General features: G+C 39.2%; 2 protein-coding genes across 7 annotated transcripts in view; one reads left to right on the top strand and one right to left on the bottom strand.

Annotated features, from left to right (window-relative positions):
* The first annotated feature begins 659 nt into the window (after positions 1–659).
* LOC101476740 (synapse-associated protein 1) lies at positions 660–6,090 on the top strand. Of its 2 annotated transcripts, XM_004557057.4 has the most exons (10): positions 660–759; positions 904–1,072; positions 1,458–1,576; positions 1,671–1,737; positions 1,976–2,049; positions 2,133–2,272; positions 2,377–2,528; positions 3,972–4,018; positions 4,855–4,999; positions 5,086–6,090. In XM_004557057.4, the coding sequence occupies exons 1-10, from the start codon at positions 694–696 to the stop codon at positions 5,211–5,213; spliced, it is 1,107 nt and encodes a 368-aa protein (XP_004557114.1). In that variant the 5' UTR covers positions 660–693; the 3' UTR covers positions 5,214–6,090. The 2 variants fall into 2 exon arrangements, with proteins under 2 accessions (XP_004557114.1, XP_004557115.1); XM_004557058.5 differs by having other exon boundaries at positions 720–1,072.
* A 65-nt stretch (positions 6,091–6,155) lies between these two features.
* LOC101477195 (AP-1 complex subunit sigma-2) overlaps positions 6,156–23,988 on the bottom strand; it is a 33,806-nt gene continuing 15,973 nt past the window's right edge. For 2 of the 5 annotated variants that reach the window (XM_004557062.4, XM_004557060.3), the window contains 2 exons: positions 18,565–18,627; positions 13,119–15,848 (listed from right to left, as the gene is read on the bottom strand). In XM_004557062.4, coding sequence (XP_004557119.1) covers positions 18,575–18,627 — 53 coding nt within the window. In that variant the 3' untranslated portion in view covers positions 13,119–15,848; positions 18,565–18,574. Of the gene's footprint in view, positions 9,510–13,118; positions 15,849–18,564; positions 18,628–23,988 lie in introns of those variants that run through there. The other 3 variants (XM_076880567.1, XM_004557065.3, XM_004557064.3) reach the window with 2 other exon arrangements.

Here is a 23,988-nt window from a genome sequence, read left to right as displayed (position 1 = left end):
TGGAAGACGCAATTAAAAAACAAACAAACAAAAAGAAAAACACTAATCAATGTATATTTATGAGTACAATATTTTTTTCTATTTCATATCCTCAAAAATTCATTACTGTACCTTTAAACACATTCAAATTATTGTTTAAATATGTACACAGGCGAAAAAAACAAACAAATATTAGCCACGTAATTGGGCTATTTTCTCATACGCTTAATTTTACTGTCATGCTTCTTATTCCAAAAATGCAGAGTTGCTAGTGTAGCTATCCTTGTGAATATCATGCATTCTTATTATATTTTGGTTCAGAGCCATTAAGTAAATAAAAAAGTAAATAAATAAAGCACACATGAATGAACTCTGAATATTATGAGCTGCTGTATGGTTATTATGTGCACTAAAAATTTCGTTATCAGTTTTTACAATACAGCAACAGCTGCTGCAACTATAATGCTAATTTTGCTACCTCGCCACCTAGCCGTTTGGTAATGAATAAAAGACTTAAAGAGAATATAAAACTCCGATCGTCTCATTTTTCGGTGTACTACCGCTACAGCTATCATGTTGCAAAGCTGTTGTTTTTTGTCTCTCTGTGGGTGACTTTATACAATCACGAGGAATAAAAGTCCGATAGAAACGTATAATTTTCTGAAACGTCGGTGAATGAAACGAAGGCGGAATCCACTCAGAGCGTTCCTTTCCATGACAACCACAACTACGGATGGTAGGTTAGCTCAAACCAGATGGGACAACGATTCGCGGAAGTGGGTAAAAGGTGAAACTTGACGAGTAGCCATCACATAAGTTTTAAACTATCGGAAAACTAAACTTTAGAGTTTAAAAGGCATAGTTAGAGCATGTTAAATAACTCATTTTAAAGTATTTAGACTAAATACATAAAGTATGTTTAAGAACTGGTCAAGCTGGCTTGGAGCAGAGAAAGAAAGCGGCCAAGTTACAGAAGAGCCTGCTGATGCTAACGAAGAAAAACGCTTTAGTGAAATAAACAAACCGAGCGACCAGCAGGGCAGAGATGCTGGGACAGATGCTCAGCTTCTCCAAAAAGCAAAAGGTTTCAGTGGTGAGTCCGCTGCAGTCCACATATTGTTGTTGTGTTTCTTAATGTTTTGGTTTTGTGGTCAGTTTTTATAGGTTTTTAGCACGATTTGAGCTTTGGGGAGAAATCATTGATTACAATACAAACAAATCAATTTGTGATGATAGCTACCTTATAGTCATCCACTATCAGATTTGACTTTCATTATAGTTAACTGAAATTACTTATGTTTTAAAATTGCACCTCTTGTAGTTTGTTTAGATGATGCTCATTTTGGATTCTTTTGTAAATGCAACTTTCACTTATGATTATTTTTGATAATGTATTATTCTGCTGATTATTTTCTCCATTTGTTGATTAATTGCAACTATGCAACACAGTAATGTGGGTTTTTCTGGCTTCTTTACAGGTTACATTTATAATTTTGCCAGCAGCGCCTCAAAAAAATTATCTGAGTCCGTAGTAGAAACAGCTCAAACCTTAAAGAAGAGCGTGGAGGAGGGGAAGATCAGTGGAATTATTGATAAGGTGAAAAGTTTCATCTATTGTCTGAGGCTGATATCAAGTTTTTACTATTTAGGGTAAGTTTGGAATGTTTGAAGGTTTGTTCTTCTTCCCTTAGACCATTTTGGGTGATTTCCAGAAGGAACAAGAAAGGTTTGTTCAGGAGAAAAGAGCTAAAGAGTATGGTGAGTACTTCTGTTGTGTACTTATGACATGAAATGTAACAAAAGCTCTTTTAATTGATGTAGATGTTTGATTTAAAATCAACAGTGCTGATGCACAGAAAATGCGTTTTTGTCCACAAACATGTGGACCAAACTGTATATCGGTTTTTAATCATTAATTAAAGCTTACATTTAATTGTAGCTGAAAAATATTTTCAGAACACCTCAGAACATCTCTGCTGCTTTTCGCCGCTTGTAGGTGCTGCTGTGCCTCTATGGGTGGGTTATAATGAAGAGGATGCCATACAGGAACAAATATTAGCTCTCTCAGCTGTAAATATCTTTAAAAAGCATTTCATTTATTATAGAAAGTTACTTAAATTATGCCTCACTGTAACTTTACTGCATTGTTTCAGGATAAAAGAAATTTTTTGCGTGACCCCCCTGCTGGGGTGCAGTTTTACTTTGACTTTGACCAAATGTATCCAGTCGCCATGGTTATGCTAGAGGAAGACGAGCTCCTGAGGAAGATGCGCTTCCATCTGGTCCCCAAACAGTGAGTGTGTCATAAGTTAACTACGTTAACTGCTGTGTTTTCAATGTGAGCCTCCCTGCATCCCTCAGGGGTGACTGCGTTTTCCTCCATGCTGTTCTCCTCAGGGTGAAAGAGGAAGTCTTTTGGAAGAATTACTTCTACCGCGTGTCTTTGATAAAACAGTCGGCTCAGCTCACAGCTCTCGCAGCCCAACAGGCGGCTGAGTGGATTGATGTGAAGAAAACCTCCTACCCTTGCAAAGATCCTCATCAAAATGGTACAGTCTGCTCTCTCCTGTAAAACCTCTGCATTAAATACTGATGTTGATTTTTAAAGCTATGATATGAAAGTTGATCAAATGTAAGAATGTACAAATATGACTGTAAGTATTTGTGTAATTCTTTATCTTAGTATTCAAGGAAGATTTGTTTTGATTTTGACTGATAGCATTTCTAGTTAGAACAGAGAGTGCAGGTTTATTGTGCAATAAAGAAAAAAGTGAGTTAACTTCTGGACCTTTCTGAGCATAGAGTGAAACACGTTTTTATTTAATGGGCCACATACAGTCCAGTTTGATCTTAAGTGGATTGAATGAGCAAAAACGCTGCACAGCAACATAAAAAGTCAGTAAAAAAATTTCCTTTTGAAAAAGTACAAGTAAAAATGTATTCAGTGAACAATCCATTAAAAATGGCAAACAGACGGAGACGTCAGAAGGAAAAAAAGTGCGATCCCATCAGTATATCTCATTACATCAACTGCACATCTATAAAGCCACAAAATATTCACATGTGAATTATTTTGTAACTTAACTAAAACATCCGTGTGCTACTAGATCGTAACATTTAGATCTTAACATGCTTTTTGTGCAGTAATGTTCTTAAAACACCAAGAGTTGCAGTGTTTTGAATAATTGTACTTATTTATTTATTTTCAGTGTTCATAGTTTGTAAAGCTTTCATGAGCAGGATTAGACGATTTAACGTTCCGTTTCTGTTCCATCAACGATATGGTTGACGCTCGTGGCTTAGACTGCGTCCATAAGATGGGGAAATGTTTTAAGAAGTCCTGTTTTTAAAGGCTGAGTGTTTTCGTCATTGCTTTTTAAAAGGTAGATGTCACAATGAAGAGGACGTCATAGACAATACTCTCATACATAGTCAACTTGTAAATCCGAGACAGCTCAGTTGTGTTCACGAAGAAATCAAATGCTTTAGAGTGAGACCACAAACTAATTGGATTTTCGAATAAAGAAGCAGAGGGTCTTTTCGGCCCTAGACTTTTATACATTCTGACTTGCAACCACAGGCGTCGCCCTCTGCTGGTCATTGGAGAGCATTCAGGTTTAAGACATTTTGGGGTTGGTTTGAATTTTCAGACCCGGCAGCTCATCTTTTATATACAGTCTGTGCTTAAAGGCAACGTTAAAAGCACCATTAGGTTTGAAAAGGCATGCTCTTCGGCTCCAGGTAATGATGTGATTCCAGAAGCAGCATTTTGATCAGTAGGATCTAGCTCCACCTTCCTGCAGACTGATGCATGCTTTTGTATGAACATATAGTGTGAAAACTAATTTATCTTTTCTTGTTGTCCTGATAGCAGTGGGATTTAAAAAAAAATGTTATTAGTATTAGAACATTTTGAATATCACATTTTTCCCTTAAATACCTTTTCACAATGATGACATTTCATTTATTTATTTATTTGTTTATTTTTGTAGATGCCGTTAAATCAAAAGCCAGCAGCCTCCAACCAAAATCAAGTGAGGTAAGATTACCTGTTTTTAACCTCTGAGATCTAAACAATCCTAAACAAAGGCTGGCAGAATATGTGGTTTCTGGTTTTCGAAAGCTTTTCTTACATATCTCAGTTATCAGAGGATTTAAAAAAAACAAATTTAAAATGTTTTACTTTTCTTCATGTTTGTGATTTTAGTGACACGGAGTGAGTTTTTCTTATCAGTGGTCAATGAAACAAAACAAAACAAACCTCAGCAGCATGCTATGATACCTACGTGTTATAAATGACACCTTAATAGTCTTATAAAGGATACAGTAAAGGATTATTTTACTGTTAATATTTGCTGGTCATTAATATTGAATTTTGTATTATTTTGACAAGAGATTCTTCAGGTTAATTCTGATTGGCACGTGTTTTATAAGGGGTATTTATTTTTTAATGATTATCGGCTGTTTTTGTGGTTTTGTGATAAATATTTAACTGCTACTGCTCACTCTCATAACTTTATTTGAACCGAAAACACAAACTTTTCATCTTTTTGTTGGTTTTGGTTCCTGAATTTAACCAGTCAGCTGGTGGGGAAAAAGCAACTGTACAGAGAGCGAATCAGGACACAAAGAATGACCTCCAGGTTCAGTCATGTGATTTACACCACCGCCATCTGATCTAGATAATATTTATACACACACTACTCTGCGACCCTTAATCATTTATGAGGTTTTGCAAACGCTGTCATTTCATTGTTTGATGGTAAAAAGTTAACTAATTAAAGGTAATAGTTTTATCATTTATTATTGCTGCAGAAAGGTCATTATAAAGCAGATTTTAAAGCTGAATCTGAGCTTCTGTTTGCGTTATGAAAGGATGAAGAAGAACTCTCCACCAGTCTGCAGCTGTCTGAATTTGTAAGTGATACTTTTGACTCCTGTGAGATCAACAAGGACGACCTGTGCAAAGAGATGCGAGAGCTGGTTCTGGACAAGAGGGAAAACCTAAATCCAGAGCAGGGTGAGTGCTGTGGTTAAACTGGGACATTGTACTGTGTGTGTGTGTGAGCTCAGTGTGTTTTTTTTTTTTTGTTTGTTTGTTTTCAGAGGAGATGCCAGACTGGGAGAGAGAGCTGCAGGAAGAACTTCGGGAGTACGACGTGTTGGCTGACAGCGAAACCCACGATGATAACTGGGACAAGGAGATCGAAGAGATGCTGAAGGAGGAGAGTTAGAGTAATGAGCGACACCTTCAGAGGCGCTTTGGTGATTTCTTACATCTTCGGTCTTCCAACAGCTCTCCGTGGATCCATGCGCTCCCCAGATGAAGAGCTGGGAAGTTTGCATTCATGCGTGTTTAATTCAAAATGTGAAGAGAAAATGGATGTTACAAAGACAATGTGTCTCACATTAATAGAAGTTTACAGTATATATTTGTGCTTCAGGGCGGGGCTAAGTTGTGATTGATAAGTCATTAACAAATGAGCTTACAGCATTCTTGGGTTTCACAGTCAGATCCATTGTACCTCGGTTTTAAAAAGCTGAGACACTAAAGATAACCAGTTTGGGTCACATGTGACATCACAGTGGCTGTGCCCATTATTTATATGCAGTCTTTCATCATACATATTATGTGAGGCTATGGCAAAAAAACAAGCAACACACTGAAGGAAGAATACAAGCGCTGCTTCGTTTGCACAGCAGGCTTGTGTGGAAGCTACATTTCTGGCAGAAATTATATATTAAACCGGACTATGAACAGTGAAGATTCTCTGTAATTCATTAAACCAGAGATTTTAGTTTTGATCTGGAGAATTTCATGAAACCAGTGAAGTATAACTCTCAAAGTTTATCCTCGACTGAGCCACCCTTTTTCATACATACAAATGATTTGTTGGTTTGTCATGCTTTTTAAATGCTGTTAATAAAATACCTACAGGCTTTGGACTCCATGTATTTCACCAAATTTATTAAACAGATGAGTGAACATGCAGGTTTTTTGAATGCATTGTTTAATGTGAAACCATGCCGGTCCGAAGCAGTCTTCCTCTTGTTTATGTTTTTTGGGACTTTTCCCCCCTTATTTTTGTACATTAAAGATGTTTTTCTGCAGTTCCAGACATCATTGAAAAGCTGTGTGGTGTGAGTGAGACTTGAATGAATGAGAGGAGCCCGGCTGTTTGTGATACTCTCTCTTTATTGCTGAACCTGACAACAAAACATTAACTTCCTCTTTCTTTTTTTTGTCCATTTCAGACAATGATAGCTGTAAACACATCACGCACAGGCTGCTTGGCACTCACGCTGAAGCTGCTGTATAATTCACTTTATACACAGTATGGAATAGCGTCTGTTCTCCATAAGTCACACTGCCGATATACTGTAAACCACACACTATCAGTTGTACATGAAAAATGCTCATGTGAAGTTATAGAAAACAGCCAGAGGCTTAAGAGTAGTTCAAAGTGTAAACGAGCTGTGACGTTTGGATTAAAACAAACTTGCACAGAGCAGAAAATAGACACCACTTTATGATATTTGTACAGTCCTGTGCCCAGTGTGTCAAAAAGTGGACCTATTATGTTTTTCCTTATTATCTGTCTTATACTGTAAAGATGGTGGATGTATGTAAAAGTCATTTCTTTGAGCCAAAAATTTAGTTTCAGGCAGTTTTTCTTATTTTTTGGATATCCCTAATAGACACGCCCACCTGCTGTAAAACAAGTTTACAAGGGGCAGCCAATCAGGAGCAGCTTGACTAGCTTCAGGAGATGAACTGAGTGGCTGCATTTAGGCCCAGATTATTTTTTAACTGCGAATCATTCAAAGCGACACTAACAGAGTCAAAGAGAAGGGAAATCAGCAGAACAGGTCCACTTTAAATGTGTGAAACATTTGCTTTTTCATCCAAGCGGCTGTAAATTATTTTCAGTACATTTACGACACTATTGCTATTTAATGCATGGTCACTTAAGCAGTGTCACAGTAAATAGGTAGTTTACATGCCGTACAGTGTGTGGCTGTCACAGGCCGAAGAGTCGTTTATACTCAAAAGACAGTGAAACGGTTTTAGCAGAGTAGTCCTGATGAGACCTCAGCTCAGGGTGTAGATGGGTGGAGCACAATGTCGCTAGACCCCCTGTTGGATGCACTTCACACAAATCTAACACAGGAGTGATGGAGGTGTCTTTACGAGCTCTAACGTTCAAGTTTTCTAAGTACAATGCTCTTCACGAGCACTGGACTGGTGCTGACAAATATTACATCTTTTAAAAGAAGTATATGCAATACAACATCAGTAATCTACAGTACATGCTTACCTGCACTCAAAGAAAGACCTTCAGAACACGAAACAGGTAAACACCACCATGAAGCCAAATAACTACTCTGTTTCAACCTCTGCTGGACGCAGTGACGACTTCAGCTATAAATGTTTCTGAATGAGTTCATGAAAACTGCAGAGATGTAATCAGGCAGTCAGAATTATACTAATAATTATACAGTATGTTTATATTCAGTGACATTATGAAAAAACGATATTTATGGGATTGGGAACATGAGACCATGCACTGTAGTAACTACTATTTACTACAGATTGGAGACAGAGTCAGTGATTTTAAGCTAATGTCCTGGTTACATCCATCAAATAACACCAAAGCCAGTTATCCTGAGTGTGAACTTAAAGCTGTGTTAATCATCATGTTCTATCTGGAAATGAGAAGAATACTTTTAATGTGAATGGGACAGATCTCCTTAACAAACCCAAAATCTGAGCCTCTTTATCTCAATTTTATTTTGGTCCCTTCAGCTGTTCCACACAACCTCCCATTAATCCTCTGTGCACCCTGTTGCCACAATAACATAAAGTTTGTGATTAACTGATTAAGAAAGTAAATCTCATGGTTTAAAGATATTTGTGGACAACAACAGAGAACTAAAGAACAGGAAATACCTACACTAACAAACACAACCTTCCTCTTTTGTCCATTTCAGACAATAATAATGTAAACACATGTCTGGTAATATAACACACAATCTGCTCTCATGCTGAAGGTGCTTCACTTTATAAACCATCTGTAATAGCGTCTATTCATTGTAAATCACATCACGATAAAATCTGTGACTAGCCAGTAAAGAAACAAAGAGCTGAATGAGTTCATATCCTGGCTCGTAAACCTTCTGGGAACTCGATGTCACCTCATCTGTACTGTGGCTGTTGTTGAATGTTTGGTAACACTTTATATTAGCCATTGCTACTAAATGCTACATTGATAGTTAATTAAGCTGTGGGCTCTGACTGTGTGGTTTAAAATTTATAACATCCAACCATTAACCACATCCTTAATTACCATTTCACTGTTTGTTAACATTAAATCACTATCAATGTTCAATCAGGTACCAATTACGGTGTGCATATGATGGTTATTATAAAATGTTACCTACAGATTCAGTGACATGTTTTTATAAAAATAAAACAAAATAATCATCACAGTAGTAAACATCAAGAAAAAACTGTAAACATTAATAAAAACAATAAATAAATAATTCAGTTCCAGTGGCATGCAAATATATCCGTTATGCAATAGTAACATCAGTGAGCGATTAAGGCATTCAGCATTAATTGGAACATCATTTAGAAACCAAATATAGGAGCGAGGGTTGCTGGTAAACTGAGAGAAAATTCTTAATTTCACATATTTTCTGTTTTCAAATTATTTCACAGTAATTTCAGTTTAAGATGCAAAAAAGCAGGGGTGTCAAACATGCGGCCGGGGGTCCAGTACAGGCCAAAGAAATATTTAAGGTTAACGAATCAGCGGCACACATCTGAAACTGCTGCCCCTGGTGGTGAAGGTTTTAGTTTAATTCGAGCACAAAGGAGCCGTGGGCATACTAGTGTGGCTCGCATGAGATCAAAGTGGGTTGGCCCATTCAAATAAGTCTCATTTATTAAAGTATAAATATACTGGCTGTAGGATATACTGAGTTCAGGATTATCACAATGCAGATATGAGAGAAAACAAAACTTTTTGGCTTTGTTAAAGTAATACTTGCCTTTGTATTACAGCCACTTCTTTGGGTTTAACTAACATATTTTAAATTCAGAACACTGCTAACACCTCACACTGAATAAAGAGATCGCATCAGCGTCCAAAAATAAATAAAAAATCAAGCAGGAATTCACTCAGCACAGCGTCCTGGTGTGGATTTGAAAGCAGCATGAAGCTTAATTAAGCTGGATTTGTGTCTCGGTAAACAGTTAATGTCATCACACTGAAACAAATCAATAACTCAGCAGGAGATACACACAGAGTGCTACATCATTTGTCTTTAAAAACAGTAGAAAACAAGGCAGAGTCGTGTTACACAGATGCACAGGGAAATTATATTGGTGTGTGTGTGTTGAAAGGTGAACTGTTATCAGCTACATACAGCAGAGTAGCTGGCTGATGGGGGAGTGTGGATGGCGATGAAGATGGTGTTTATGTCAGTCCGATTTCCTCCAGCACGCTGCGCGGGGTCTCTGCTTCCTGTGACGAGAAAGAAGAACCACAGCTCCAGTGAAGCGCTCAGCTGGACGCGCACACAAACACACCATGTTTCATCTGCTGTTATCAGCAGTGGAAGCACTACAGAAATATTCTAAGGAAATGATTGCTTGTAAAATAGATTCTGATTGATTTCCTTGTTACATTCGATACTATAAATCTAATCAAACCCACATTAATCTACATGAAGATTTTAAAAGTAAATTTAAGCTGGGCTAGGCTGTTTTTAGGCACCACTGGGCAAAAATCTAACCTTTAACCTTTCAGCTTTTCTAACTCAAGTAATCTGGGAGGATAATAGACTTCTGCACATCTTCTTGGCCTTTTTTAGATTTTAGAGAAAAATAGCCTGTTATGGTTGAAAGTTGGGAGTAATATAGTCAAAATAAAATTGTAATTTCTGTTGGTCCTCAGATCTCCCCGTGAGGATACATAGGACTGGACATTAAAGACGTACGTAACTTATAGGTCTTAAACCTGCATTCTTTATAATGGCCAGCAGGTGGCGTGTCCTCTGGGTTGGTCCCCTTTTTCACTTCAGAACTACCTCAGTTATTCATGCCATAGATTCTGCAAAGTGCTGAAAACATTCCTAAGATTTTGGTCCATACTGACATGACAGCATCACACAGTTGCTGCAGATCTATGATTTGAACCTCCTGTTTCACCACATCCCAAGATTTAGTGTACTGAGATCTGGTGACTGTGGAGGCCATTTGAGTACGGTGAACTTATTGTCATATCCAAGAAAACAGTTTGAAATGATCTGAGTTTTGTGTCATGATGGGTCATCCTGCTGAAAATAGCCATCAGGAGATGGATATTGTGGTCATGAAGGGATGTACATGGTCAGCTACATACTCCAGTAGGCTGTGGTGTTTTTCAGTTGATACTAAGGGGTCGAAAGTGTCCCAACAAAGACATTACACTGCCCCCTCTACCACCTGTCTTATCTTTGTTGCATAGTCTTTCCAATGCATTGGGCCATGATGCTAGCCGTCCTTCGTCTGTTCACGTTGTCTAGCGGTTAACATGCGACGGGACGTGCATGGTTAAGGCGGGGAGGATGTAACCCACATAAAAATGAAAAGAACTGCATCTATAACTAAATCGGAATCTTAAATTCCAACCGGAGCGTGTCCGTGAAGGCATCGTGACGCGTCATGACGCACGCCACGCCGCGAGGCTGCACGTGCCTGTTGTGACCAATCCTATTCGCGAGGCACTATTATATGCCTTCCGGGTTGTCGCCTCGAAACGACGCGGGGGAGAGGCGTTAGCGGATGGAAGCAACAGTATTTTGATACCGCCGCGGGTAGATGCGTGGGGCTCGTATGTGACATCGCACGTAGTGAATGTGCAGGCTAGTGGTGCCCTGGAGAGACCACAGCGACACCACTACTTTGGATGGCGAGCTAGGCCCAACGAGCCAGAACCCCAGCTACAACTTCCTGCGGTCTGGTAGGAGGCTGCTGCGGCCTACACTCTCCCCTCTTGGTTTTCAGTCCCCTAAATCTCACTTCCGAGATTTCAGTCTTGGAATCTTAGTGCTGATCATCATACTTCCAATTTCAACCTGTCTAGACTGTCATACGCGTTGGACTTATATCAATCATGAAATAAACTTTATGGACATTGTTTGCCAGAGGTTGGACGAGGTTGCTGCACCGCTGTGCAGCGGATATTTTACAAGCTTGAATTATGTTTTATCTTTTCCTGTCTGCAGATTTTGTAAATATTGGTATTTGGTAATTGCACTTTATTTTCACTATAAATAATAACTGTAATCACAATATCTGTGGTTGTATGTTTATTGTACTTCACTCACCTCCTAGAGCCGAATCTGATATCTTCTGAATTAGCCCAACTACTCATAACCAACTTAAATTATTTTAGCTTATGTACTTGTTACAAACACACCTTAGAACCATCACTAACGCCAAATGAAAAAACGTCATAATTGATCATCATCTCTTGTTTTAAGAACAATCTGCATCCTTTACCCCCCCAATATCTCACAAACACGTGTTTTCACAGCATCACCACTCATAAAATGAACATAATGGGTTTAAGTAACATCACTCTGTCCCACTGAAATAGATGATTATTTCTACCCATTCTGGCTTTGTGCTCCAGTAGAACAGTTCTGGGTCATGGGGCAGCTGTCCAGGCTCCCCAGCCTCAGGATCCCACAATCCCCATCTGTTATATGTCCAACCTACTGATCCTCACTGACCAAACGCCATGCAAATTTAAAGAAATACATAAAATCCACCTTTTTGCCTCCACTCCACTATTTCTGTTCATTTGCTTCTGTGCTTGATGTGATGTCATATTGTCATCTGTCAATTTGAGTTTTTATTCATTTGTAAAAAAATTTAAAATGAGGGGGAAAAAAATTGGCTGACATCACGACAGACAATCACAGCAGGTATACAAAACAGAAGCAGCAGCCTTAACGTCAACTATAGATGACTAGTGTTTGACATCAGCCAACGAGCACAACCTGGCTAATTCTCCTTTCTGACTCTAAAAATACAAAGATAAAAATGAAAAACTGAACTTAATCTTTGATTCAGTATGACGTGAAACTAGCAACTAATCAGGGGCACAGTGAAAGTGAGTCATGGCCCGTTTTCCCATAGACTCGGGTAGGACCAGAAGAGTCGCCCCTGGTGTCAATTAAAAAAGAAAATGCAGGTTTAAGGTACTTGGGTGCTGATTTATCTTTTACTCTCAATCTCAATCTTTATTCAGTCAGAGAAGGACGAGCTGAGGTGCAAAGGAGCTTGCAGGTTTGCAGGGGTCTAAAGCATCTTAAAACATCATGATCTATATGAGGTTTGCCAATAGGATGCATAGAAGGCCCGACTTCCTGACCTGCTCTTTAACACTTTATTGGCTGTTCTACAAAGGAATACATTTAAATACAAGTGAAAGCAGAACAAGCAAGAGCCACCCACAACCTCATACTTCAGTTTTGTTAATAAACTGGTGATTTTATAGAAAAAATGTTCACCATTCAACATCCCTCACATTTATATATGCACTAACTTGGAATAAATAAACAAATAACAGGACAGACAGGCTCTATCCTATTTAATGCACATCTACTTTGCTAATTCTACCCTAACTAGTGTCACAAGTTGTAGTTAACAAATTTCAGGGCTTGTGTCAGAAACAAAGAGAATCACTTACTTTGGCATCCTAAAAAAAGGTTCAGCACAAAGTAAAGAGAGTAAATTCATCAGAGCAGTGACATAAAATTCATTTAAGCTAACACTTCCACACAGTGGCGTCTGTGGTTTCATTTTCAGTGCAAAATGTTCAGACGTGACCTCGAAACATCCACTCTGCATTAATCACCCTTTATAGACTTTTCACACAGGGGAAATATTTTGTCAGAGTGATGAATCCCTCGTTGCCGATTATGTAGGCTAAACCCGTTAATCTGGGAAACGAATGGCGTTCTGCACAATTCAGACAGAAAATAAAAGCTGTGGAAAAAACCCTCCAATTTCAGAGAGCCACAGGGGGGAAATCCATAAACTCAGAGAACAACGGTTATATTAAAGAAAGACACCAGTGTGCTGATGTGACAGAGAATCGTAAACAATTTATTATGTATCCATTACGTACATCAATAAAGTGAGGGTCCATTTATTCAGCTGGCTTTCATTAGCAAGCCACAGAAAAGACATTTCATATGAAATATTTATTTATTTATAATAGAAAACATATTTGTAGGTCTAATTGTTTCAAGCGTTTTAACGTCTATAATCAACATAAAACCCCGAAGAATCTTTAATCCGTGCAATCATTGCAAATACAATATTCATTTAGGCAGAATTCCTCTGAAACCACTTACCTTGAAAAACTTTTTTTAATATTTATTTAAATAGGAAATAATCATGATCTGTGAATATTTTTTAAAATAACTCTGCTTATTAAGAGACAGACACTTAAAAACTATTAAAACGTCTACTGTGCGCTTCAGTGTGAACACTGGTTTGATTTTCACGCTCATAAGAACGTTTTACAAGATCACAGCAAAAAGAAAAACCTAAAAATCAAACAGATACGTATGATGTGAGAGTGAGAAGATACAAGCAAAACAGATGAGATACAGAAATGGGTGAACATGACTTCTATTGCATTCACTTCCCACAAACATGACCTGTGAGTCAAAACAAGTTAAAAACATGAAAAAACTGGATGAACCCCTCATGGATGTAATACTGACTCAGGTATGAGTGGTGAGCGTGGAGTCTGTGTTTAATTAAAGCTCAGGTTTGTATTTTGTGATCTGGACTTCAAGAATTTTGAAATTCTCTGTGTTTATAATTAAATACTTTTAAAAGTACTGAACTGTATTTTTAAAACACAGTCAGCACCTGTACTACTTGTTTGCCCAAAGACCAAGTAGAAACAGCACAAATGAACAAAAAAATGAAAGAAACATTTTGTGAAGAACATCTATCATAAAAAACTGATATAATCTCTTATTTGACATAAATCTAAATCAGTCTTGTATGCCATCATGATTAACAAGGTCAACTTAATGCGTTTTTTCCAGAAAGTGATGCAGCTATGAAGCGGAAGAAGTTATTTACTAAGTGGAACTGCTATTTAGAGTGGACCTATTATTTTCTGTTACACAATTTTCATAAACAGTTTGACTCAAAGCTGTCACAACGCCAGATTTTCAGTGGATGACTACGGCAGCCAAAAGTAAATTAAATGCGAGACGCTGTTTGTTGGACCTGACTTGTTCAAAATATCCTGAAGCTAGCTTTAGCTCAAAACACAAAGCAGAGGAGCGGAGGAAACAAACTGGAATTAAAAGAAAGAAACACTGTCTCTAGTGTTTCTTTTAACAACCACAGAGGTATATAAGAGCAGTGACATCACCGATTGGTTGTGGAAGTCTCTCGAGATGAACGCTCTTGCCGTCACATCTTCTTTTTGAAACTGGTTGCAATGAGCAAGGCGTGGCTCTGACTAGGGCTGTTCAATATAACGATATATATCAGATGACGATATAAAAACGTCTATCGTTTCATTTTACGCTATCGTTTGTTTTGTGCTGTTGCAAAATAAACTGTTTAGGGCAATATTTTTTCATCGTTTTGATGGTCACTGTAGTGGCTATATTAATTTCCTAAAGTTCTCTCTTTCTCTTATATTTAATATAACCACACTACCAAAGGACAAGCGCCTGTTTTTATGCGTTGTCGTTAGCAACAACGATGGCAACACCATCACGTGTCCGCTTGTTTATTTTCTACATAAACCTTTCACAATAAAGCTCAAGATCCTGTTGAGACTTTTCAAAATAAACTGAATCACGTGAAAGAGTATGCAGAGTATTTACCGATGAGAAGCAAAAAAGGAGCCGTCAGGTGCTAAAAAATAAACCTTAGACTCAAACATTAGAACAGGCTTTTCCCCGCAGCACGCCGTGTAATAAATTCTCACAAAGAAAACGGCGGCAGTTACAACCTATGTCTAAAAATGTGTCATTTAATGCATCGGTAAAAAACTCGACTCCAGATACACGACGCCCAGCTGGAAACACTTCAGCTACCCGAGATTCACAGAATTTACAGAAAATGTAAAATTTTTGTGATTTATATCGTTATCGGACGATAGATGTTTTATATCGGGATATCAGATTTTGGTCATATCTGACTGTGAAACCACAAACCAACATGTATACTTGGGTTACCTCCTTTCTGAGAGTTGGAATGACCAAAATTTGCAAAACAGACTCTTAAGTTTTATTCAGTGTGACCCAGAAAAGCGTTTAATCTAAGAGTTTTCATGCAGACTCCTGCAGTATAATAGGTCCACTTTAAATTATTGTTAATATTTTATTTTTGGGTCATGATGGCACTTAATTTGCTGCTTTACAACAATAACAAGGAAACTGTTGAAATGATACAAAGAGTTCAGTGGAGCAATGACAGGCATGTGACAATGCATCACCGCAAAATATCAAATGGATCGATAACAATATTGATTACGTTTTCACGCCCCATAAACAGGATGCAGATCTCTTTGTGTAAATGCTTCCATTCATGGTTGTTTTAAATTTGAATTTGATAATATTGTATCATGACTGTCATGTATGAAAATGAATGAAAACTGAAAATACTGTTACACCCCCAAACCAATGACAATGTCAGGTGCCGCGTGCAGAAAGGAAGGTGCCAGGCACTGAGGAGCTCAGCATGCAAGGTGGATAGCAGCAGCAGCAGCAGCAGCAGCAGCGGTGGCAGCCAATCAGTACACAGGCACATTAAAGTACTCATGACGGGGCTGGAGGAGAGAAATGCACACAGCTTAGTAAACAAAGGCAATACTGCTTCCAACAGCCACTTCATTCATAACGTGCAGGAGACAGAGCAGCAGGCAGGACAAAAGACTCTCACCATTGTTTCCTCTTTTCCTCTCAAAGGAAAGTTTGGCAAATGTTTGCTTTCTGGCTTAGCTTAAAAGCTGGTAATACATAAGTGTGGCTAATTCTAGAAAAAACGTACCCATTTTCCGTCTTACCTTATTAAAGAAAAAACTCCCAAAGGTGAAACAATCATTTTCAGCGTGAAAGTACAAACACTGTCTAACTTATTAAACGTTATCTCACAGCAGGTACAACATAGCTGTAATCATACAAGTCGTAGTAGTGGACAGCGTCACTGAAATGTTAACATATGAAAGTAGAATAAAGACAGATTAGTGATGAGTTCACTCCAAACACGAAGCAAAGTTTTTACATATCAAGTCAACATGAAGAGGTGAATTAATGCAGGCAAAGTGATAAGATGCGTTTAAAACTTGCATCCACATGAGGTTATTTAAAGTTTTGCAAAAAAATTCACTTCACACTGTGTTGCAAAACCTCATCAGCTGTGATGCTCTGAACGTCACCAATTGAGCTTACTGACGCATGTCAGGGGAGATCGAATTGCATGGCTCAACGTCACTTTTACATCCATGAAAAAAAAGGAGACAGAGTTGGAGAAAAACAAAACTGTAGGAGTTCATGATATGTTCTGAAAATAGATAAGTGTAACTTGATTCCAGCTATTGAGTGTACGCCTCCTCTTCTTGTAGGCTGCTAGCGGCGAACATTTGTGTTTTTTCAATGCACCCGTATTTGTATGAGTAACTCAAGGTGAGACGTTGCTTCATGTCTGGCGTGAACGCACCAAAGGACAGACCTCAGTTTCCAGTGTAAACATGTAATTTAAGAGTTAAACGACTGGTTACTGTGAAAAGGAGTCGATGAACGAGACCAGGAAGACCGTCTAAACCAGCACGAACTATGCTACACACAGACAACGATCAGTCACAACATTAAAAGCCACCGAAACAGCTCTGACTCATCAAGACTTCAGAATTTCTCCTGAGGTATCAGACACCAAGACGTTCACAGCACATTCTTTATATGTTGGAAGTTTTGAGGCGGACCTTCATATATTTAATGTGTTTTATCAACTCATCTTGGAGATTGAAATCTTTGGAATGTATAAGTCTAATCGGGATCTTGGACTTTGGTTCTTTAAAATCTTCCTGTACTTGTTCTTCACTATGACAGGACCCATTATCTTGCAGAAATAAGTGACCGCCATCAGGGAACATCTCTGTCATAGAGGGGTGTATGTGGTTTGCAACAGCATTCCAGTAAAAGTCAAAATGTTTCCCAATGTTTCCCAGCAGAACATAACACAGATCACTGTGCTGCTCCCACAGGGCTGCCTTCTTCCCATATTGTGTCCAGGTGCCATCTTTCTGCAGGTAAACAGTGCAGTCCAGGCCTCTTCCTTCCATGGCGCCACGGTTCAGCTGTTCCACTCATGTGTGAGTTGTAGGAGATTTTAGCAGTTCAGCAAGACTAAATTAGATCATGGTTCCTGTGCACTAGCAAAGCCCCTCTAGAAACATGTCTTGCTACTCATAGGCATCTTGGATCCTTTTCATTGATTTATTTTAAAGCTTTATCTAAATTAACATTATTTTCAATAGACGCAGCATGAACAGAATCACCGGTCAGGTCCGGTAAAAAAAAAATGCTTAAAATGTTTGCTGACTTCACACCAAAATGAGGTTTTGAAAATTCAAGATTTTTTGAGTCCCATGTCTTTCTCTTAAATTCTTCCTGTCACTGATCATCCTTCCCTGGACCACTTTTAGTAGGTACTGACAGCTGTGTACTACAAACAAATTATTAGAGAATTCTGTAATAACAAAGATGGCTCCAAAGAGCCAATCAACTGCTGAAATGGGAATCATCTTATTGTGCTACATATTAGAGGTTCACAGCTGTTTCAACTGTATAGCTGCAAGTATGTTTCTCTACTCTTTATCGTATTAAAGATGTGGATAAGAGTGGGAGCAATTTGACTATTCCTCAAATGTGGCCCCCGCTCTGATATGACTGTGTGGTTATAGTAGAATAACTTTACCTGGCAGAGTTTGGACCTCGTTTTCTCCTATTTTTCCAAACTTTCTGATGGTAGCAGTCATCCATGGCTTTAAACGTTTCTCCTATTCGCACAGTAGACTGCACTGCACGCCATGCATTGGACCAGTAGTGCTTTTCTTCTGTCTTTGTTGTTTAGTGGTTGACAAACAGCATCTACTTGATAAAGTGACACCTTTGGGGTCAGTAGTGCATTATGTCTTGATGCATGCTCAATCATCCAGGTAAGTAAATCCTCCAAAGTTGATTCTGTTCATCTGAACGTAGCGTTTTCAGTGGGAGAAACGTTTCGTCACTCATCTAAGTGACTTCTTCAGTCTCAGCTGACTGCAGGTTTTCCCAACCTTATAAACAGTACCTTTGCATAATGACTGAAACCAGACCACTGAAGGAACAATGGGCTTGGAGCCTCTGTGATGAGATAATTAGTGTCACTCACCTCACTGTCAGTGGTTTTAATGTTGTGGCTGATTAGTTCACACAGTTAAAACACTGAGACATGAGGGCTCTAGCGGTACACACAGCCTAAATCCACAGACACGACGCATTCACCTTAGCAGGGCTAATTCTGGAAAAGACCAGAAGACTCAGAGGCCATATTTGGAACCACCATACCTGTGAGGCAAACATTTTTACAAGGACAAAGTAAGTATGATACACCGTCGTCACAACTCTCAGCAACCTACAATGCGGGTACTACACATCTACAGACTCTGCTGAGGGAGTAGGAGATTAACCGTGCACCACCACAATAACTGTGCCCTCTTTGTGGCGATGGCTCTGCTCAATTTATCTCTGATGTCTCCCATGCAGGGCTGGAAACCTTCTGAGGCATCATTATTCCAAAAGAAGATCTCCTTCCTGGCACCAAAGTAATGGCCAGCTCCTGAGAAATATTTCATTAAAGGCTTATTGAAATCGCTTCAACCAAATCCCCTGTGGTATGTTTTCCATGTAATTACTGCACTATGCACTTACTAATGCCTAAAGGCACAAGGACCTAACTCAGAATGAGCCCAGCTCCTCCCGCATCACTTTTACCTGCAGTTTTTAGTATCCACAAACTTAATATAAGTTTAAATTTAAGGAAAATTAAAATGAAACATTCTTGCCCCTAAAGTAATTAAAATGGAGCCTGATTTGTCTGTTTGTTTATCATCTGATGTTCCACTGTTACCCTGTGGTGTTAAAGCTTCCTGCTGAGTAGCCTGATTACTGAATTACACTGTCAAGAAATTTGTGAACTAAACAGTTTCTCAATCACCAGGAGCGCTTTTAATTTGATGTGATTGCTCTCCTGAATTTAAAATAACTAAAAAAAACAAGAGGCATCAGAATAGTGACTAATTATCAAGCGCTGGTTTTCATGCTGGTGACATTCTTGATTCTCACTGTGAAAAGACCAAAACCATCGATGAACTGGTCTGACTCATTCCTCTGTGTCTCAGAGCTCCACTGTGTGACACATTCCTTCATGATCCCAAATAATCATCCTGTCGTTAACTTTAAGGTAATCCAACAAACACCATTACGCTGCTGGAAACAGTTTGTACCACACCACGTGTATTATTCTACACCCAAAGTACAGTGGAACCCCAACTTACGAAATTAATTCGTTCCCGAGGGTCTTTCGTAAGTCGAAGCACCCATCGCGCCTTTTGAGTGAACGATAGGTTATAGGCTAATTGCTAACTGCAACAACAATACGTCGCTCAACTGGAAAAGCGAAGCGCAAGTACGAAAGCCAAAGGGGTTGTCACATGATTCGGAGGGCATTGTGGGCATTGTAGGCATTCTGGGCTCAGCCAATCAGAGCCAGCGGATTTCGTTACGCGGGCATTTTGCCATAACACGGGCAGAAATATTGCAGTTAAGTGCCTTCGTAACTTGAATTTTTCGTTAAATGGGGTATTCGTAAGTCGGGGTTCCACTGTAGTCCTAAAAAATGCTAATATTTATAATAAGTGAGCAAAGTTTGATAGGAACTACAAATAATTATTTAAATGTTTAAATAATTATTAAAACATATTTATATTCATAAGATTTTTATTTTTTTAAGCACAGATGTGGTTGTTGTGACAGCTATCAACCACATCAGCAAACATGGAGAGAGCGTCACTTTGGTTTTGGTCTTTTCTTCTGGATTTGTAATTATAAAAAAAAAAAAAGCAATCTATCTGTCTCAATATATATTGGCAATTAATAAGAATGAATGAAAGTGAACAGTATTAGTACAAATGCTTATATAATAATTTTATAGCGTAGTTTCATTGTTCAGAAATCATAAATTTGAACAGTTTCATTCAGTGCTGTTAGAACAACAGCTGGTCTTCACACAGGCAGCATATTTGTTTCAATTTAAAATCCCAGAAAAAATTTAAATGACAAGAATTAATAGTTTTAATTTTCTGCAATAACGTTACAGTAATCAAAATTTACAATCAGAATCGACCAAAGCAAAAGTAGGAAGGTTCGGATTATGCTGCCTGGTAGTCTACTCAGACATGTCTAAACATTCAAAACTGACTTGGTGCCTGTTATGACCCTCATGTTGTGTCACGTACGAGGTGCGATCAAAATGAAAACCTTACCTGACCTCAAATTTGTCCAATCTCCTTTCATGATCATCAAGTTTTGCACCTCTGGACAACTTCCATTATTTCTGTGTTTGGATTGCTCAGCGGCAGCAATTCACCTCTGCAGGCACCGCTCCGATGGATCTAAGGTCTTGACCAAAGTGTCAAAAAGGTGACCAAATCTGGCAGTAATAGACCTTTTCCACTGGTATTGACTCAGCTCAACTCAACTTGGTTTCTGTTGTTTTCCATTAAAACTGAGTACCACCAAATTGTGTAGGGTTGTTATTGCAATGCGGTCAAAAGTCCTGTGATGCCTGTGAGGCCATGAATGCCACAACTAGGGCTGCCACGATTAGTCGACTAGTCACGATTACGTCGACTATTAAAATCGTCGATGCGTTGTTTGAAGCTTTGTAAGATCACAAAAGCTGCAGGAATAAGTAGTAGGATTTAAGAGTGTAATAACGAACTGAAACAGAAGATGGCAGCACTGCATGTACAAGGATGCCAGCTGCTGTTAAACCCCGAAGAAGAAGAAGCTGTGTCCCAGAATTCATAGCGCGGCCCTGCTCAGTTTCCAACAATGGCGGCAGCTAGTTAGTTTTAATATTACTCTTATTATTCTTTCTGGGTCACAAAATAAACGTTTAACATATTTTCAGGCGAGAATGTAGCTGTGTAAACTTCAAATATCTGCTCAGTTTATCAAGACACCACATATTTTCAAAAGCACTCCGACTTTTTCGGAGACATCTGTTACCCACTAGCTCGATAGTTAGCCGGGATTCAAGGCTCACTAGAGCCGCTGAGAACACCGGACTCCCGGCAAATCGTTTTCAAACCCACTGCTGTCTTTTGCTACTCAGGTTAAACATGATATACAGTGGGGCAAAAAAGTATTTAGTCAGCCACCGATTGTGCAAGTTCCCCCACCTAAAATGATGACAGAGGTCAGTAATTTGCACCAGAGGTACACTTCAACTGTGAGAGACAGAATGTGAAAAAAAAATCCATGAATTCACATGGTAGGATTTGTAAAGAATTTATTCGTAAATCAGGGTGGAAAATAAGTATTTGGTCACCTCAAACAAGGAAAATCTCTGGCTCTCACAGACCTGTAACGTCTTCTGTAAGAAGCTTTTCTGTCCCCCACTCGTTACCTGTATGAATGGCACCTGTTTGAACTCATCATCTGTATAAAAGACACCTGTCCACAGCCTCAAACAGTCAGACTCCAAACTCCGCCATGGCCAAGACCAAAGAGCTTTCGAAGGACACCAGGAAAAGTATTGTAGAGCTGCACCAGACTGGGAAGAGTGAATCTACAATAGGCAAGCAGCTTGGTGTGAAAAAAATCAACTGTGGGAGCAATCATCAGAAAATGGAAGACATACAAGACCACTGATAATCTCCCTCGATCTGGGGCTCCACGCAAGATCTCATCCCGTGGGGTCAAAATGATCATGAGAACGGTGAGCAAAGATCCCAGAACCACACGGGGGGACCTGGTGAATGACCTGCAGAGAGCTGGGACCAAAGTAACAAAGGTCACCATCAGTAACACACTACAACGGCAGGGAATCAAATCCCGCAGTGCCAGACGTGTTCCGCTGCTGAAGCCAGTGCATGTCCAGGCCCGTCTGAAGTTTGCCAGAGAGCACATGGATGATACAGCAGAGGATTGGGAGAATGTCATGTGGTCAGATGAAACCAAAGTAGAACTTTTTGGTATAAACTCAACTCGTCGTGTTTGGAGGACGAAGAATACTGAGTTGCATCCCAAGAACACCATACCTACTGTGAAGCATGGGGGTGGAAACATCATGCTATGGGGCTGTTTTTCTGCCAAGGGGACAGGACGACTGATCCGTGTTAAGGACAGAATGAATGGGGCCATGTATCGTGAGATTTTGAGCCAAAACCTCCTTCCATCAGTGAGAACTTTGAAGATGAAACGAGGCTGGGTCTTCCAACATGACAATGATCCAAAACACACCGCCCGGGCAACAAAGGAGTGGCTCCGTAAGAAGCATTTGAAAGTCCTGGAGTGGCCTAGCCAGTCTCCAGACCTCAACCCCATAGAAAATCTGTGGCGGGAGTTGAAAGTCCGTGTTGCTCGGCGACAGCCCCAAAACATCACTGCTCTCGAGAAGATCTGCATGGAGGAATGGGCCAAAATACCAGCTACTGTGTGTGCAAACCTGGTAAAGACCTATAGTAAATGTTTGACCTCTGTTATTGCCAACAAAGGTTATGTTACAAAGTATTGAGTTGTATTTTTGTTATTGACCAAATACTTATTTTCCACCCTGATTTACGAATAAATTCTTTACAAATCCTACCATGTGAATTCATGGATTTTTTTTTCACATTCTGTCTCTCACAGTTGAAGTGTACCTCTGGTGCAAATTACTGACCTCTGTCATCATTTTAGGTGGGGGAACTTGCACAATCGGTGGCTGACTAAATACTTTTTTGCCCCACTGTATAAGTCACTTAGATAACTTAAAAATGTTATTGTTTGGATTTTTTCAGTATTTTATTTGTTCCTGAGTAAATCGGTTTGGCTAAGATTAAAGTTATAGTTTTTACACAGCTGAATAAACGTCAAGCAGACAACTGATTATCAGAAGTGTGAGATGCTCGAGAATATACTCCGGTGTCCTGTTATATTTTAGATAGCAAGCTGTAAGCTAATGATAGTTATATAAGAGCAGATGCATGCTGGTGCAATAAGCTGTACGTTGTTCGTCCAATGGATGCATGATCTGATTAGTCGACTATCAAAATAATCGTTTGTGGCAGCCCTAGCCACAACAAAGGAGGACATCTGCTACACGGTGTATGGCTTTTTGGCAGACTCGGGGATGAGGGTATTATTTTTCGTGAAGCCAATTTATCTTTGCTAGGGGATGTTTTTGTTTTTTTAAATAATGGTGGTTTTGATTTTCATGATAGAGACTCATGACTCATTGAGTGACGTCAATCTGTGCCATGCAGTCTGTTGGCATTATATTTTCAGACTGCCTCAGATCATTTGGACCCCTGGCCGAGTAGGTACTAAAAAAAGTGCCCGGTACCAGGTACTACAACTCAGTGGAAATCCCTAAAAACTGAGTCGAGCCGTGCCGAACCAACTCAAGTAGGTATTAGTGGAAAAGAGCTGTTAGTTTGGTTGATAAGCAGTGTGTGGGTTGGTATGTCTCTGTGAGTGAGGGCACGATGGCACATGCTACAGTTCCGGTGGTTTATGCATAATCTCCTGCCTTATAGTAGAATCAGCAACAACAGACAAATCTATTACGTGTACCACCTAATGAGACAATTAACAGCCGAACTAGGAACTTAAACCTGTTTTTGTTTTCGTGCAAAGTCATCAAACTTTGTACTGAATGAA

This window comes from Maylandia zebra, linkage group LG23 (assembly GCF_041146795.1).
Source record: "Maylandia zebra isolate NMK-2024a linkage group LG23, Mzebra_GT3a, whole genome shotgun sequence".
NCBI lineage: Eukaryota > Metazoa > Chordata > Actinopteri > Cichliformes > Cichlidae > Maylandia > Maylandia zebra.
Note: the sequence above shows the minus strand (reverse complement) of the source record. Positions and strands in the feature narration are given on the sequence as shown.